Source organism: Phaeodactylum tricornutum, chromosome 16 (assembly GCF_000150955.2).
Source record: "Phaeodactylum tricornutum CCAP 1055/1 chromosome 16, whole genome shotgun sequence".
NCBI lineage: Eukaryota > Bacillariophyta > Bacillariophyceae > Surirellales > Neidiaceae > Phaeodactylum > Phaeodactylum tricornutum.
The window spans coordinates 482,942-499,715 of NC_011684.1; the positions used below are offsets into that span (position 1 = coordinate 482,942).

Consider the following 16,774-nt stretch of genomic DNA (forward strand, 5'->3'; position numbering starts at 1 on the left):
GGTCGTGGCCTTTTCAGTGTCGCAGCATCCCTCCGCACAAGCCGCCTGACTCACGGCTGTGGTCGAGGCCTTTTCGGTGTCGCAGCACCTCTTCTGGCAAGCCGCCTGCCTTACGGCTGCGGCCTCCTCGGTGTTGCCGCATCCCTTCTGGCAAGCCGCCTGCCTTACGGCTGCGGCCTTTTCAGTGTCGCAGCATCCCTTCTGGCAAGCCGCCTGACTCACGGCTGCGGTCGTGGCCTTTTCAGTGTTGCCGCATCCCTTCTGGCAAGCCGCCTGACTCACGGCTGCGGTCGTGGCCTTTTCAGTGTTGCCGCATCCCTTCTGGCAAGCCTCCTGGCTTATGGCTGTGGTCGTGGCCTTTTCAGTGTCGCAGCATCCCTTCTGGCAAGCCGCCTGCCTTACGGCTGCGGTCGTGGCCTTTTCAGTGTCGCAGCATCCCTCCGCACAAGCCGCCTGACTCACGGCTGTGGTCGAGGCCTTTTCGGTGTCGCAGCATCCCTTCTGGCAAGCCGCCTGACTCACGGCTGCGGTCGTGGCCTTTTCAGTGTCGCAGCATCCCTTCTGGCAAGCCGCCTGGCTTATGGCTGTGGTCGTGGCCTTTTCAGTGTCGCAGCATCCCTTCTGGCAAGCCGCATGCCTTATGGCTGCGGTCGTGGCCTTTTCAGTGTCGCAGCATCCCTTCTGGCAAGCCGCCTGACTCACGGCTGTGGTCGCGGCCTTTTTTTCAGCTTTGCGGTATCCTTTCTGGAAAGCCACTTGGCTTGCTGCAGGAGCTGTCTTCTCAGTGTCGAAGCAATTCTTCTGGCAAGCCGTGTGGCTAACGGCTCGGGCCTTCGTCTCAGTCTCGCAGCATCCCTTCTCGCACGGGACTTTATACACCTTCACTTCACCGGGACCTTGAGCGGCATCGTCAGGGAGAGTGGAGTGAGAATCTTGCCGCTTAATTTTCGCACGCCCTTGCTCAATATCACCTTCCTTCCTTTTAAAAGCTTCCTCTCTCTGGCGTTTCGGCAAGAGCAACATTGCATTTAAGGTAACTAAAATCATGGCTCCGACGTCGCTTGCTATAGCTGCCCAAAGATGAGTCAGCCCGGCAAGTGCGAAGCCAAGAACCACAAATTTCACGGTTAAACTAAAAGCCACGTTTTCTTTGATTTTACGCGTAACCCTTTGGCCCATCCTGATGCTATATTCGAGCTTCTCTAGATTTGAATCCAGTAGTGCGATGTCCGCAGTTTCCATTGCAAGCGCCGCCCCAGCACCCATTGCTACACCAATGTCCGCAGCTGCCAAAGCTGGCGCGTCGTTCACCCCGTCCCCACACATCATCACCAAGCGCCGCTGACCACATGGATTCGACAAAATTGAACCTCCAGTACGGCCAGAGCTCAAAGATTCAACAAACGCCAGCTTCTCTTCGGGCAGTAGCTTGGACTGGATCTCCTGCTCAGACAAACCCACTTGCGCTCCAACTGCCAACGCTGCGTCGCGATTGTCCCCGGTCAACATGGTCACTTCAATACCGCACTTCCTCAAACGACTCACAACACTAGCAGACTCGGCTCGGACACCATCGGCCGCGCAGTACGCACACACAATTCCCTCCCCTTCTATACTCATGTACCCAATCGTCCCTCCAAGACCCTTCCACGATTCTACCTTGGCCCGTACCGTCTCGGGTACGTCCTTCAATAAACCGATACGACCAAACATCCTCTCGTTACCAACGTGCACCTCGCGCCCGTTGATAATGCCCAAAACGCCCTCGCCAGCAATGATGGTGTGCCTCTCGAGTTCCGTATCTTTCGGTATACTAACTTTCTCGTTGCGGGCACCGGTCAAGATGGCTTGCGCCACAGGATGCGACGCGCGCTCTTCCATCAAGGCCAGGTGTTCAAATACCTCCTTACGCGACATATTCTTCGCAAAGTCTTCCAGGCTGAGCAACGCAAACTCCCCGTTCGTCAGCGTACCCGTCTTGTCAAAGCAAATATGCTTCACGAGGCTGAGCGCCTCCAAGTGTGCACCACCTTTGATAAGAATTCCATTTTGAGCCGTCGCGGCAAGACCAGCAACGTAAGACACGGGCGTCGAAATGATCATGGCACACGGACAGGCCACAACGATCAGAATCAGCCCGTTCTCAGTCCACGTTCTACCGGTTTCCTGTCCAAAAGCCCACGGTACACTGCACATGAGAACGGCCGCGAGCACGACGAACGGTGTGTATATCTTGGCAAACTCGTCCACAAGCTTTTCCGTGTCCGATCGGTTGGCTTGAGCTTCCTCGACCAGCCGAATCAAACGAGACACGGCCGAGTTTTCCGAGGTCGATGTCGTTCGCACCATGATCTGGGCCATTCCAGAGTTCACCGTGCCACCCGAAACAACGTCATGTAAACCTTTTCGAATGGGGCGGGCCTCTCCTGTCAAGGACGATTCGTCTACAGTCGTTGTGCCTTCCACGACAATACCATCGCACGGGATCTTGTCGCCGGTCTTCACCGACACTAGCGCCCCGACAGGAACCGCCGACGCCGGAATCACCACCAATTGTCGTGTCTGTGGATGCACCAGATTGGCCTTTTCGGGTCGTAAGTGTACAATTGCCGATAGGGCATGTCGGGCACGAGCCGTTGCGCGTACTTCCAGCCACTCTGAAATGGCGAACAAAAAGACGACCGCTGCCGCCTCGGTATACTCTTGTAACACCACAGCTCCCATGGCGGCTAAGAACATTAGACAGTTTGTGTCAAATTGCCAGCGTGAAAGCGTACGAAATGCTTTGCCCGAAATTGTGGGCAAACCAAAGGCAACGGCGGCAAGACCGACATATTTGAGGATATCTAGCTGACCACCTAGTAAACTCAACATGGATAAAAACCAGCAAATACCTGAAAGAGTAATTGCCGGTTTGGGATAGTTGACTGATTCTTCTTCGGCATTGTCGACGCTGACGTTGTCCAAAAAGTCTAAAGTCGACCAGTCGAATGAGGATGGTGCGGCTCCATCCTGCAGGACGGTAGCTCGAATACCAGTTTTTGCTTGCAAGGTCTCGGCAATCGAAGACGCCGAAACAGAAAATGGATTGTGAACGACCTTGATTTGCTGTTGCGGAACGTTCAAAACGAAACTTTCCATTTGAATCTGGGATGGATCGAAGTATTCCCTTAAGAAGGAAGTCAGGATGGTCGTGTAATCTTTCGGGCCGCTGTCGTCCATCTGGAAAGCGAGCGTGGACTCGCAAAAAAGCGAACCAATGAAATTTTCTCCCCCGTCTGACTTGACTTCGGCACCAAACCCTTGTTCGTTCAAAACAGCACAAATTTGGGACGCAGCAATGCTAGTTGTATCGTGCGTGACGTACACCATTTTACTCGTGACGTTGATCGAGACGGCCAACACTCCCGAGAGCGGCTCCACTACTTGATTGATGGCGGGGATTTCGCTGGCACAACAAATGTGGGCAACATAAAAGGTGGATTTGACGCTTGCACCAGTGGTTTTTGGTTTCGACGTTGCAGCGGTAGTGAAAGTCCCATCCCGAAGTATGCTTGCACCAAGGCCTTGCTTGTTCAAGGCACGCTCCATTGTAGCGGCAGGAACAATCTTTGCATCGTGATCGATCAATACTTGCTTGAGTGGAACATTAACGCGGACCAGGGTCACACCCGCCATTGGTTCCAAAATGTTATTGATGATGGGAATTTCGGAAGCACAGCAAATTTGACTACACGCTATCACACTCCGTGCCATCGCCAAAGAAGTTGCCTGGGGTAAGGTTGTCACAAAAAATGGCGAATTGCGTTGGTTTCTGGATGTCCCCGCGTCCATCAAGTTCTCGACCGCCTTGACCCGATCAGACTCTACCGAAAAGATATTGCGGAAGTCTTGAATATTGAATTTAGCCGAGGCGACTTGAAAGAATTGCACCGTTACGTTTCGCCAGTGACGCTGTCCGACTCGTTCGAAACGTCCGTGCACGTCGTCCCCACCACAGCCGTGACAAGGATGTTCTAGATGCAAATCGCCCGACACAGTATCGTGGACTAGAAAATCGACGTGGTCTTCGTGTTGTACTGGATGGACACGTCGCCAGCGCCCGTGGGAGCTGTGCTGTGATTGGATCGCTTTTGGTTGGTTGCAAAAGTGTTTGACACGATACACGGCGAGGTTCAACTGAACGAGCGACGAAAGTACGCGTTACGTCAATGGGGGCCGGAACCTACTACATACCTTATTTCGTTTGACTGGTAGTGAGTGATGTGATCGGAGTCGTCTTGTTATTTGAGGGGTCGCGGATGCCTTCTGTCGATTCAAACGTGATCGTGATGTATATATATTAACTTTTATCACTCTATAATAGGAATTGATTTTTCAATTATCCCGATGGAATACTTATGGATTGGACAGCTGTGGAAATTTCCCGAGACAAAATACATGTCTCGATCAGATACGTTCGGACTGTTCTCGCTCTCAATTATGTGAAGTTTATATCTATGGCCCGAACCAGCCAGGCAAATACATTTATCTAAATCTATGTAATACAATACGCAAACGCTTCGCCATAGGTATCTTTTTCATGCCGACGTACAGCCTTGTCCAACTGGCATCCCATTGCTGGTACTCGCCAAATTAGCCGATTGACAACTGTGTCTGTCAAGCCATCGTTCGGCCTACGTTGCCAAATACACCATCCGTCGTCGCACGGTCATATTGTGTGTGTCCTGTTCTCTGTCAATCACACAACAACAGCCATGGCACCATGACAGAAAAAGAGTTGCCAAAGTCGAAACCGGAGTCTCGTGAGAGTTGTGACTCTGTAGTGGTCGCGCCGCCTCGATTGCAGCGGACGGAAACTGGTTCGCTGGTACCACCGATGTTGTCCCGACGACGTTCCAGTGTCCATCGCCGGTCACCGACGCTGAGCAGGTACCAAACAACGTCTATTGACAAGCACTACGAGATTAGCAATCAAATATTGGCTGCTTGTGATTCGAATTACAATCAGGGATGCTTGCGCACAGCGTACGCGCTCGGCGTGCAATATTTAGAAACGGCCTTGCTGGAAATCCCCAAACACGGCTACTTTAACAGTGTTCGTCACGAAAGGGAGCGGATGCAAACAGCACTGCACGCTGTACGGATCGGCAATCGGTTGGGAGAGATTCAGAACAACGATGTCCCTTGGTCGACATCCGATCGAGAACGGCTGGAAAAACTGCAAAAGCTGGCACTCGAACAAGTGGACAAGGCCTCACAAGATCAGTATGAATCCCAACGTGCGGCAACGGAAACCGAAATTCGGAAACAAGAATCCTCGGCGGAATGGGTACTCTGTGAACCCTTCCTAGCTTGTTCGGAGTCATTAACTTTGATGCTGCGCCGGGAGGATCACGAGCCGCGGTATCACAGTACCTATTCGCAACGTCCGTTGTCGGGCCAGCAACCGAGACAATTTGCTTCCGCCGATTGGGAGGAATCCGCTAGCGACGCCCATAAAACACCAACAATTACAACTAAGCTGTTGGCTTCCAAGGCACCCGTTCCGACCGATGACTACGTTTTTGCACCCATCGATAAGGTCCAATGTTGCCGGACCGATAACGCTTATGCACTTGCCAAAACGGCACCGTACGACACGTCAAAGTCGACCTCCGAACGTCTGTCACGGAATTTTGTCGAAAAGTTATCTCTGGAAAAGGCTTTGTTTTTGTCCGGTTTAGAAGTCTTTGATGAATCTGTCCAAGGAGACGAAGCTAGGGTCACACCTTTTTCCGGAAGAGATACAGCGTCCACTTCTTCCACGTGCTTGTCGGCCACGCTACAACTGGCGACACTGTCGTCTATTTATCACGAAGATTTAGATCAGTTAAGACGAGCAGGTCTGATAAGGATTAGTTTTGCGGACACGTATCAAGGATGTGTTCCCGGTTCGACGAATGGCTGCACGGTTATTGCACCCCTCTTTTGTATTCACCATTTGGTGGAATCGCAAGAAATTCCAGATCCCGGCCTACCCGATGCCACCATCACCCATGTTATCGATCACGAAACACCTGCCATTTTACGGCAACTACGAAGGCAACTTGGTTTGTCCGAGCAAGCATATTTGATTCCTTCGGACGTCCACGACTTTTTCATTGAAAACGGACAACTAGCACAGAGTCAATTCGTTAATGTTGTGGGTGGCAACATTCTGGACGACGTTCACTTGTCGGCGTTTGTCGACTCGTTGGAAGCAGAATCCGTGAATGGACGGCAGGTAGCGGCTACTTTATTCTTCCACGAACATGTTGTTGCGATTCTCAAGCTACAACGCGGAAAGGGCAAGTGCTGGTACGACTTCATCGACAGCTTACCGCTGAGAAAAACCTTAAGCCGTCCCGGCGAAGACGATATCCATTTAGATCGTCGTCTCGGCGTCAATCTCGCGCAACCAGAAATATCAGACTCATGTCTACCGATGACGGCAAGGATTCGATGTTTGGATTCTTCGGCTTTGAAGGTATTCTTGCGCTGGTACGCGTGCAGCAAGTTCGGGGAAGAAAACGTGTGTTACATCAACGCATACGAATGGGATGATCTTCAGTCTGATTTTGATCCACGTGTTTTTCAGGCGTTCGTATGGGCAGACACTGCATAGATTGTGTTAGTTGTGAACATGTGTTGTACGTGTGCCGTAATACCAAGGAAAAGTCACGCCATCGATGTTTTTAATGTCACAGTCAATAGCATAGTTTCGGGTACTTTCGAATAAAGCTAGCTTTGTATTACAGCTAGTCATATAGAGACGGACTTATATTAATGGATTCTTGGGAGTCGCCCTGTGGCCGTGAGAACGCGGGGTCACGGCACGTATAGTCTGTCCGCCAATCCATAGATCGAGGAGTCCGCCGCAGAATCGTACGAGAGACGCACCGGAGCAAACAGAGGGTCCTCGTCATCGCAGCATGGTACAACTCCAAGGGCTTGTGCTTCCGATCTCTGAACCCACCACCGTCTCATCCGCACACCTTTGTTGCCTTATTGTTGATACTTCGATCAGCGGATAGACAAAGCTGCCGTAGTGTAGGAAACTAGTTCACTACAGATATCGCTCCCCGTATTTTGGTCCTTCATCATGTATCGTACTCGACCCAACTTGCGTCTGGCGTCCACGAAACGCGGGATGCGCCGGATCCTCAAGTACCAGGGCCCGGTCAACGAATACATCCGCCAGGCGGTGCTCGCGGGAACTTACCGCACTACCGAAGAACTTGAGCGTGTCAAGAAAGAACGTCGTGAATCCGCCGACGATTTGCAAACGATTATGCGTCGCTTTCGTCAAGATATTGTGCGTGGATCCGCCATAACGGACTATCCCATCGAGTACCTCATCTTGCAATCGCACCCACCTGTACCAGACCCTCCGCGCTTGAACCGCAAACTCGAACGCCAAATGAAAGAACCCCCGAGTCCCCTTGCCAAACTCGTGCAAAAGCATTTGAAACAACACGGAGACGATGGAGGCAGCCGCACGGCCCCGGTTGGACACCGTTCGACCGAAGAATACTACCGTCATTTGCTGGGAGTCGCGGCTCCCTCGACCCAAACCGCACTAGGCAACAAAACGGCTCAAGTCCAAAAGGCGTACGCCAAAGCCGTCAAACAGTACGAACTCATGCGTGTCGACGGCTTATCCGAAGCGGACGCCATGCTCCGCGTGGACGACCTCTTGGAGGAACAGGCCCGCAACGAAAAGACCATGTCAACTCAGCGAGTGAAAGCCGCACAGGCCTTTCGGGAACGGGTCGGACCAGAATTTAAGATCCACAATATGGCTTGGGAAGCGAAAGCCGAGATTGATCAGCAGGAGCAGCGTCGGGCCAGCAATACGGCCAACGACTCATCGGAAAATGCTGCTGAGGAACCCTTCTTGGGGGCGACGCAAAATTTCGAACTGCTCGCTTCCGTTTTCGCCAACGACGCTACAAAAATTCAAGGTCTCATGCGTTGGAGTGAGCGCCTCGCGGCCGTGCCCTACACTGAATGGACAATCGGGGCCTCGACAGCCTTGGATCACTGGATGGCACGACAACTGTTGGGTATGAGTGAAGAAACCTGGGCGACCTTGCTCGAAGGAGACTCGCCCGATTTGCTAGCACAAGGACGCGATTTAGTTCGCTTGCGGGAAACGCTCTTTCCGGAAACCATTCTTGAAGCCCCGGATAGCATTGTCGATGAGAGTGAGGAAGAAGCGCCAGCTGTCGAAGAGGAGGATCCAGCTGAAAAGAGTATCGAAGAACTACTCGCATCTCTAGGTGGCCTCAAAACTTCCGGTGAAACGGGTGGCAACAGAAAGAAACCGAGTAGCAGTTCGTGGAGCTGGCTGGAAGACCTCGGTAGCGCTGATTTAGATGTCCGTATCGATCGATTCGTCGAGCAACTCCAGGACTGGCGCTACCGAAATGTTCAGACTCCCTACAACGAGTGGCCACAGCCGGACCAAAATGAGTTTAGTGAATGGCTCAAGGAATTTGTGGAATCTGTCTCGTCTGATGCTGAACGGGGAACCATAGATTATGTCGCTACACGTAAGGCGCTTTTGTCTTCGCCCCCGGTGGATCGCGAACAAGCTGGTGCGTTCTGGAGCAACCTACAGCATGATACCCAAGCCATTTCTTTATTGGATGCCATGCGGGCGGATGGACCTCCCCCCGGTGCCAGTATATTGCACGCTGCTTTCTGGGATCTGCCGTATGATACCCAGCTCGAATGTCTTTTGAACCTGGGGGCTCTCCGACCAATCCTTGACGAATACACGAAGGAATCGGACCGTCTCGCCTTTTTGCATCGATTCGGGGACATAGTGCTGGCCGGTGTCGAGCTGGAGCATCTTGTTCCGGACCCGGATGGCCCCGTGACCACTGCCGATTTAAGTCCAGCCACGGTAGAAGAAATGAAAATTCATCCAAGCTCTCGGTTCCGTTTGGAAAAACGTCCTTATATGTCCGAGTCAAACATTGCGGCTGACGAAAAGTCACGGGCCTTGTTTCACGCCTGGAATCAACACAAGGCCGGACGTGCACGGTACGAAGAGAAGCTATTTCAAACGGGGCGACTGGGATTGCGCTACAGTGACAGAATCCCCAGACACGACGAGTTTCCAGAAGAAGAGAAAAAGTAACTCAAATGTGAATAACATAGAAATGATTTTTTTCATGCAATCAATGCTTATGAAAATAAATCAGATGTGAATATTTCGAGACAACATTTTTTTCAAGCAAAACATGCTTGTGGATAATCGTTTTTGTTTCTAAAAAGTGGATTGATGTCATATGTACTTTTTCGCAAAGTGAAAAGGTTTATCGAAGCCTGGCAGCCATCAAGGCTACGAGGAAGGCCAGAGCGACTCCTGGCTTCACCGTAGCAGACGATGACTCGGCTCCATCTGTCGGTGACGACCCTGGTGATCCACTTCCGAAACCACCGGCGTACTGCACCGGTGCAGGGTTCGAGCCATCACCTCCAGAGCTCGAAGGATTATTCCACGTTGGAGCGGAAGGAACCCGAGGGGTGGGCGCGATCGGAGGTGCAGGTCCGATCGTCTCGGGCCTTTCTTTCAACATGATTTTATCAATCTCGTGTACAATACCGTTGCGGGCCAATATATCGCACCTCGTGATGCAAGATCGAGTAGTGGCTGCGCCAAACGTTGTAATGGTATCGAAACAAGGGAAGTTGTCTTCATTTACAGTCACAAACCATGTTTGTCCGTTCAAGGACTCGACGACCTGATTTTGGAGTCCCCGAAGCTTGTCGCACCACATCAGATCCTCAAATAGGTGGTTTTCCAAAACAACTTCCGCAATATCGTCCACCTCAATAAGCTTTCCTTCCCATTCTTCATTTGGAGTGTAGAGCGCAGTTAGTGGTAGGAGTCGCCTCATATCTTGGCGTAAGAATACCGCATTGATGAAAGAAATTTGGGTGGTGTAGTTCTCCATTTCGTTGGCAACATCATACACAGTATGAGTCATCGAAAGAGGTAATGGGACCTTTGTTGCAAAGTGTACGTATCTATCGGTATTCCAAGTTACATGTTAGCCCAAGTCAAGGATCAATCAAGAGCAATGACAGCGATGCGCAAACTTACCCATCGACTCCTTTAATATCCGTGAAAAAAAGGTCTCCACCTTGGTATTGGATCAAGTCTCGTGCCGCGTCGTATCCAAATGTAATGTTTTCACCTGCCAACGAAGTCAAATTATATTCTCCAGCGTTAACCTCGTACAGGTCCTTCAAATCCTGCTCAAGATAAATTCCCTGGAGCATTTGGTGACGAAGAAGATCCCTCTGGTGAGGTTTCCACTCGTCCGTAGTCAATCGGATAGTATCATCTGAATTCAAGACATTAAAGCCGTTATCAGAAGACGAAAACAATGTGATTGGACCACCGTCTCCCACCGAACTGGATAAGTTGCGCAAGTTCCATTCTGAAGCGATTAAAAACTGAGATATATCACGCATGTTCCACGAAGTGAATTCAGCTGCGTAGTTTGTCAGCATGGCAACCCCTGGACAGACGACGCACTTATCAACAACGTATCCGTAGCTGAAAGAAGGGAATACCATTTAGTTGTAAATTGCGAAGAGCAAACCCATCAATACCTGTTCCCTTTCCACTTACCCATTTCTTGCATGGAACTGCCTCTTATCCGGTGTTGCCACCACACAGCCATCGTTGAAGCATAGGCGGTCGTCGCGTTTCGTTATCCACATATGTCCACAGTCGTTCAAAGGGAATGTTAATTCCTCGTACTGGTTCGGAAGGTCGTCGTTGTAAACAGCTTTAGGTAAAAGGCTGTACCTCAAGAGATCGTCAATGGTCTGTTGTTTCCGTGTTTCGTTTAAGAACTCACCGAGTATAACGTTGCCTGCCTCTGCGTTATTGATGGTTTCCGGTAAGTAGTCTAGGCCCATACGATTGAAAGCACGGATGCGGCATCCAATTTGGGTCAGTCCATTTTCGTGCTCTTGCTCCCATACATCGCGTCCCTCTACAAAATCGGTCACCGTTTGAAGCGAAACACGAGGTGGATTCTCTGTATCCGGCCCGTACTCCGATTGGCGCTCAAGATCAGCAAATGAATGTTGATAAAATTCTGGTTCAATCACGCCGGTCATTATATGAAGGATACCGTTCGTTGCCACAAGGTTTGTCGTCTGAATCGACACTCCATTGATGTTTCCGAGAAACTGAGAGATTTTGATCTGATCATTTAAGGTTTGCAAGCTTGTTGATTGCGAGTTGAAAATGTCCCCGTTGCTCAATGCAACCCCGCTGATGACATGATTGTTTACGGAAGCTTGAAGATTGCCTTTCCAACGTACTGGAGTTTCGTCGATACCTTCCATGTACTTCAGAAACGTTTCACTTGTGTTGACTGCGTTATTAGCAGGAGCCAGGACCGTGAAGGACTGCGTTTCATCGTTTAGCAGGTCGAGGGTTCCAACTACCTCCATGGCCGTCTGAAAAACGGAAAGCTCTGGATTAGACGCAATCAACTCCTTCAGCGTTCCCGGTGTCGGTAGATTTGATTGATCCTGAGATGTTGCTAGCCCAAATAGGGTAGCATACGTCAGTATTGCATAAAACATTCGTTGTTCCCGGTTACCTTGTTGTAGAGTTGACCAACAGAAACGTTGATCATTAATTCTCCAAACAGAGATTGTTGTGACCACGATAAACTGTTTGGAAAAATGACTTACTGTTATCCATGCCTGAGCATATGCCAAGGGAGTCTTGTCAATTTGTTTCCGCAGTAACTCTCGGTACACACGCCTGCTTCTTTTTTTCACTTCATGGGTCATTTTGTCAAAAGAAAACAAATAAATATTCCTAAAACGTATAGGGCCTTCAATTGAATGCCAAGATCCACGTACTGTCAAATTTTCGCGCCGGGAAAAACCATAATAAACATAAAAGTTGCCTTTTTTCATACAAATTTGCAGTCCCTAGTTTTCTCGAGTCTTCGACATTCAAGTTTGTAAGTAGCCGATATAGAAGACAAAAGAAAATAGGAGAGGTTTTGCTTCACAGTCATATATATACACAAACACAAAGTCGAGCTAGCTGTAAAGTAATTCTCAAACTGATCCAAAGTTCGACTATTTAACGGTAAGCAGATCCTTGGTCGCCTGAAACGACATTACCCAGACATCAGTCGTCTTACTGGTAAGAAGATGCACGTCCCACTCCAGACGGGACCTTGGGTTCAACGGCTGCTCCTCAATGTTGAAAGGTAAACACCGACAGGTCCGCAACCGAAACCAAGCCTGCGTAGGAACGCAAGTCATTCGTATCAACCGAGTCCGCTAGCGACCGGTCGTCACCGAAACCTCCACGATTTATCGTACGTTGAGAGAGAGTACCTTCGATGGGGGGTGTTTCCGACCTCTCGAATGGATCAGCTTGCGGAGAACTGCGCTGGGACGACAATGTTCCCATTTCGTCAGCACAAAAGGTCCGAGGTGGAGTAAGCTGAGCATCTTGTTCGGGGCTTGCTTCTACGGTAGAAATCGTCTTCTCTCCCTTGTTAGCAGAACATTGTCGACTGCTCCGGGCAAGGAGAAACGCCAAAGCTAGACCAACAGCTGCCACTCCTGCCGCAGCACCAGAAAGCATTCCGACGTTTCCGTTTCCGTCAGAGGAGCGTTCCCCGGTCTGAATGCCCATTACGGCTTGACCAGATATGTCCACATCAATCTCTGAGATCGAAATATTCGAGTGTGCAAAATGAGCTTTCAGGTCGTCGGCGCCCCAAAAGCTGAAGTACGATATTAATGATAGTTCCAAGTCATCTTCGGTCGGAAAATCTCGGCCTCGATATTTGGATTGTCCTGTAATGAGGGCACTGGCTCTGCCACTTATGCGATCATAGGTTGTTTCGATTTGCAATTGGACGATTTCGAATGAATTTTGCGAGTTAGCATTGGAGGACAGTACCTGCGTGAAAAATGAATTGATTTCAGTCTCCAAACGTGCAACATCCAACTCGACTACCTCCAGCACGCTAAATCGCACCAGCGTAGAGGGCAACACTACAATGGCGTCAGTGGTGGGCTGTTTCGAAGGGTTACTGGACGTCGCCGGACTGATATATGGCTGGCGTGTCATCAATGATACAGGGGAAGGAGTGAGTCTCTCGGACGATGAGAAAGAGGGGTTCTCAGAGGTCGGAGAGAAAGCGGTGGGAATGGTAACCGTGGAAGTTGGTACGGAAGTCGGACCAGCCGACGGTCGAGCGATGGGTACTTTCACCAGGGACGTACTCGGCTCACTTGTGGGTTGCTTTGTCGGACTTTGGGTAGGCGTAGATGGCGTTACTTTGGGCTCTCGATCCTTGCGAGCAAATAATTAGACAGCTACCTCCTTTCGGAATTTCGTGGGAACTGACAGTATACTGTGCGGATATAAAAAGTTTGCAGGCTGGTTTTCCCGCGAAACCCACATAGGAAGGTCTCGTGTACAGCAACAACGAGAAGCTTTTTTCTGACAGCAGTTGGCCGTTTCCCCTCTCTTTAGCTACAGGCCGGTGAAAACACCAAATTCTCGGGTAGAGTATTCTGGAACTATCCAATTGCTTCCCAGCATATTGTATTGGTTTCCCGTCCTTCGGCCCAGCCTTGGAGCTCGTATTGGCTGACGCATGGCAACCATTCCTGTCGAGGCGGACACGCCAAAAGTCTTGCAAAACACTCAGATTCCGCATTAACTCGATCAACTACATCTTGTGCCCACTGAAAACATCTCTCATCGTCCGTTGCCAGAAACAATTTGCCATTTTGCTTCAGAGCACGCCGCATTTCTTTGACAGTGCTGGTCTGGAAAATACGCCATCGCTGTTGATGTTCCTTGGGGAAGGGATCCGGAAACGTTACCAGAAACAAATCGACTGTTGCTTCGTCCAGGTACGGAAGAATCTTGACGCCATCCCCGCACAAACGCAAATTGGAATAGGGGTGGTGTTCAAGTGGCTCGTTAGTGTCAATCCATTCATCTTTCTCATTCACGTTTTCCGGATGAGATCCACCAAAGGCAGGATCTAGTTCTTCGCGGTAGATAGTGTAGCCCGTCCACAAGGCCTTCCGACGAATCCCTTCCTTAATCTTTAGATATACCTTACCGAGACCCGGTTTGTGTATCTCGGATCCGATCCAGTAAATGTCGGGATACTTTTGTGCAAGGCAGAGCAAATTGTGTCCGCTGCCGAAACCGATTTCCACACCAACTGTCGGATCTGCTCTGCCGAATATGTGGTCAAACTGAAAGAATTCTCTGTACGCCGGCGTCTTTAGTCGATGCGACTGCATTTCGGCCATGCAACGCCTCTGTCCTTTGGTAGCCTTTCCCGAGAGCTGTCGCCACCATTTTGGCTTCCGCGATTGGTAATTTCGCTGGATTCCATTGAGGATAATGCTAGCTTCTCTTTCATTACTACTCGGATTAGATTGCTCTGTCGTGGGTATTTCGCTAGAGCTGGAATTCTCGGTGACATGCGCATCTGCCATGGTCAATGGTCCACAGAGTTGTTTTTCCGTTTCCTCTGTTTGCAATGGTTTCGACAGACGCTGACCGTGATTGTGACGGTGACGCAGTTGGAACTAGCTTGCCCCTTATTTACAGTTCACAGTTTACATTTCCGTTAATTTTGTTAGTATATAAACATGTCACAGGATCGGTACTCACATGCACATCAAAATCAATGACCGTGACCTTCACATTTTTTAACCAAAATCCGAACCGATACTAATGCGAATGTTACAACAAACGGCGAGAAAGTTGTTCGCGTCCAATTCTTCACAATATATCCGATTGTACCTTCACGGTCCATCAACGCTTCCCTCAGTCAATTTTCCGAAATGAAATCTCTGTTTTTCCTGGCGTTGCCGCTTCTGGCCACATTCGGTAGTCTTTGTTTTGTCATTCTGCTGAACCACGTTCAAATCTTGAGAGCCCAAGAACCCGTCCTTTTCCAAGCACATCGCCTTGTCGAGCGTCGCGTTGACGCATTTGGCGAAGACTGTGCCTTTTCATTGTATGATTACACCAACTCGGATCCACACAAGTCGACGTTTTCTAATCATTTGGCGGCTGATGGCACCGGAGACGATTTTGGTGGTGATCCGATGCTGCAGAAAATGCCGGGCACTGATTTTCAAGCTTACGTCCGCGCCGATATTGCGAGTTTCTATCAGCAAGCTCCTGGCTCTATGAAAGAAGAGATTCCGGTAAATTAACCGACATGATCGATTGACGGATCTCTTTTGTGCAAATAGCACGCTCACAACATCATCTCCGATTTACTTTCTTCAGGGATACAAAGGTCAAGCTGGGAAGTTCATCAATATGTCACCTTCTCGTTTGTCATTGTACTGGGTGGGATCGACGGGACTACAATTCAACGGGAATCTAGGTAAGTGTGATGCGTGGAAATACAGCAGCAAGCATTCCCCAATTGCATATATAGATTGGCCATTAATTTAATCACGTGACATTTTTTTGTTGCTGTGCACAGGCCCATGGGAAAGTGGCGGCACGGCAACCTTTCCCGGACACGAGTTTGCTTTGACGAAGCCCGGGCAACCGGAGAATATAATCTGTCGTTTCCGCGTTGTAAAGGGAACTTCGGTTTATTATTACGACCCTTTTACTCAGGCGAGTGACGTAGACCCCGCAAGCTGCGTTGATGAACATCTGCAAGTTGATATACTCCCTTCTTTGGATGACTTGCCGCATTCTGATCGCCAGAAGTACAATGCTCAAAAGGACAATATAGCATTTGGCGCTTTGTACAAGAATTTCACAGGCGGCTCCGAGTGGCTGACAATGTATCCTAAGGATCCTCCTCGGCACCACATTCATCGCGCTGACTATTTCGGGCAAGAGCACCACATAGATACCAGACAGGCGCATTTCCACACAATTCCTCCCGAGGAGGCTTTACAACCAATGGCTTCCGCGCAGATGCGGCGCGATACAGAGGATAATATGGTTTCATTTGCTGAATACCGTGCGCCTGGAACTCTCAACCTGACCGTCAAGGCACTGTCCTGCGCCCCACGCGCATTTCAAGTCGAAAACTTTTTGACCGATGTAGAGGCCGATCACATTGTCGGGCTTGTTCAAAAGAAAAACGATATGCAAAGGTCATCCACAAACGGTCATATATCAGAAACCCGTACTAGCTCCACAACTTGGCTGGCTCGCCACAGTGATCCAGTAATAGACTCTATCTTCCGACGCGTTGCGGACACGCTGAAAATGGATGAAGCGATGTTGCGTGACCGCCAACCAGGGGAACTTGCAGGTATGACCACAGATCGTCGCATCAATGAAGACTTGCAAATCGTCCATTACGGTGTGGGACAACAGTACACGGCACATCACGACTTTGGATACCCCAAAGGCGATCCAGGAAGCCCCAGCCGCTCCATCAATTTCTGCATGTACTTGAACGATGTCCCGGCCGGTGGCCAAACCTCCTTTCCTCGATGGCGAAACGCTGAGACGAATGGAGCTTTGAATGTAGTACCCAAGAAAGGAACCGCCATGATATTTTACATGGTTAATCCGGACGGGAACTTGGATGATTTGACGCATCACGCCGCACTACCAGTGATCGAGGGGGAAAAATTCTTCTCCAACCTTTGGATTTGGGATCCGGTACGTCTGTAGATACCGACCATGAGTCACTACAATTCCTTTCATAAATATTGTATACCATTC

General features: G+C 49.9%; 7 protein-coding genes across 7 annotated transcripts; 3 read left to right on the forward strand and 4 right to left on the reverse strand.

Annotated features, from left to right (window-relative positions):
* Window positions 1-997: 997 nt before the first annotated feature.
* On the reverse strand, window positions 998-3,591 carry ATPase5-1B (P1B, P type ATPase; the record flags this gene model as incomplete). The annotated part of the gene is made up of 2 exons (XM_002182659.1): window positions 998-2,927; window positions 3,258-3,591. Coding segments are annotated over 2 exons (2,264 nt in total), but the record flags the coding sequence as incomplete, so codon positions are not given.
* Window positions 3,592-4,726: 1,135 nt separating this feature from the next.
* PHATRDRAFT_48197 (predicted protein) lies at window positions 4,727-6,646 on the forward strand (the record flags this gene model as incomplete). The annotated part of the gene is made up of 1 exon (XM_002182508.1): window positions 4,727-6,646. The coding sequence occupies exon 1, from the start codon at window positions 4,766-4,768 to the stop codon at window positions 6,644-6,646; it is 1,881 nt and encodes a 626-aa protein (XP_002182544.1). The 5' UTR covers window positions 4,727-4,765.
* Window positions 6,647-7,024: 378 nt separating this feature from the next.
* On the forward strand, window positions 7,025-9,169 carry PHATRDRAFT_48198 (predicted protein; the record flags this gene model as incomplete). Its single annotated transcript, XM_002182509.1, has 1 exon — window positions 7,025-9,169. Exon 1 carries the CDS (start codon window positions 7,124-7,126, stop codon window positions 9,167-9,169), a length of 2,046 nt encoding a protein of 681 aa, XP_002182545.1. The 5' UTR covers window positions 7,025-7,123.
* Window positions 9,170-9,347: 178 nt separating this feature from the next.
* On the reverse strand, window positions 9,348-11,764 carry PHATRDRAFT_38600 (predicted protein; the record flags this gene model as incomplete). The annotated part of the gene is made up of 4 exons (XM_002182660.1): window positions 9,348-10,062; window positions 10,139-10,597; window positions 10,673-11,600; window positions 11,755-11,764. The coding sequence occupies 4 exons, from the start codon at window positions 11,762-11,764 to the stop codon at window positions 9,348-9,350; spliced, it is 2,112 nt and encodes a 703-aa protein (XP_002182696.1).
* Window positions 11,765-12,274: 510 nt separating this feature from the next.
* PHATRDRAFT_48199 (predicted protein) lies at window positions 12,275-13,216 on the reverse strand (the record flags this gene model as incomplete). Its single annotated transcript, XM_002182661.1, has 1 exon — window positions 12,275-13,216. The coding sequence occupies exon 1, from the start codon at window positions 13,160-13,162 to the stop codon at window positions 12,275-12,277; it is 888 nt and encodes a 295-aa protein (XP_002182697.1). The 5' UTR covers window positions 13,163-13,216.
* A 180-nt stretch (window positions 13,217-13,396) lies between these two features.
* PHATRDRAFT_48200 (predicted protein) lies at window positions 13,397-14,556 on the reverse strand (the record flags this gene model as incomplete). The annotated part of the gene is made up of 1 exon (XM_002182662.1): window positions 13,397-14,556. One exon carries the CDS (start codon window positions 14,554-14,556, stop codon window positions 13,618-13,620), a length of 939 nt encoding a protein of 312 aa, XP_002182698.1. The 3' UTR covers window positions 13,397-13,617.
* Window positions 14,557-16,084: 1,528 nt separating this feature from the next.
* On the forward strand, window positions 16,085-16,702 carry PHATRDRAFT_4950 (predicted protein; the record flags this gene model as incomplete). The annotated part of the gene is made up of 2 exons (XM_002182510.1): window positions 16,085-16,328; window positions 16,368-16,702. Coding segments are annotated over 2 exons (579 nt in total), but the record flags the coding sequence as incomplete, so codon positions are not given.
* Window positions 16,703-16,774: the final 72 nt, after the last annotated feature.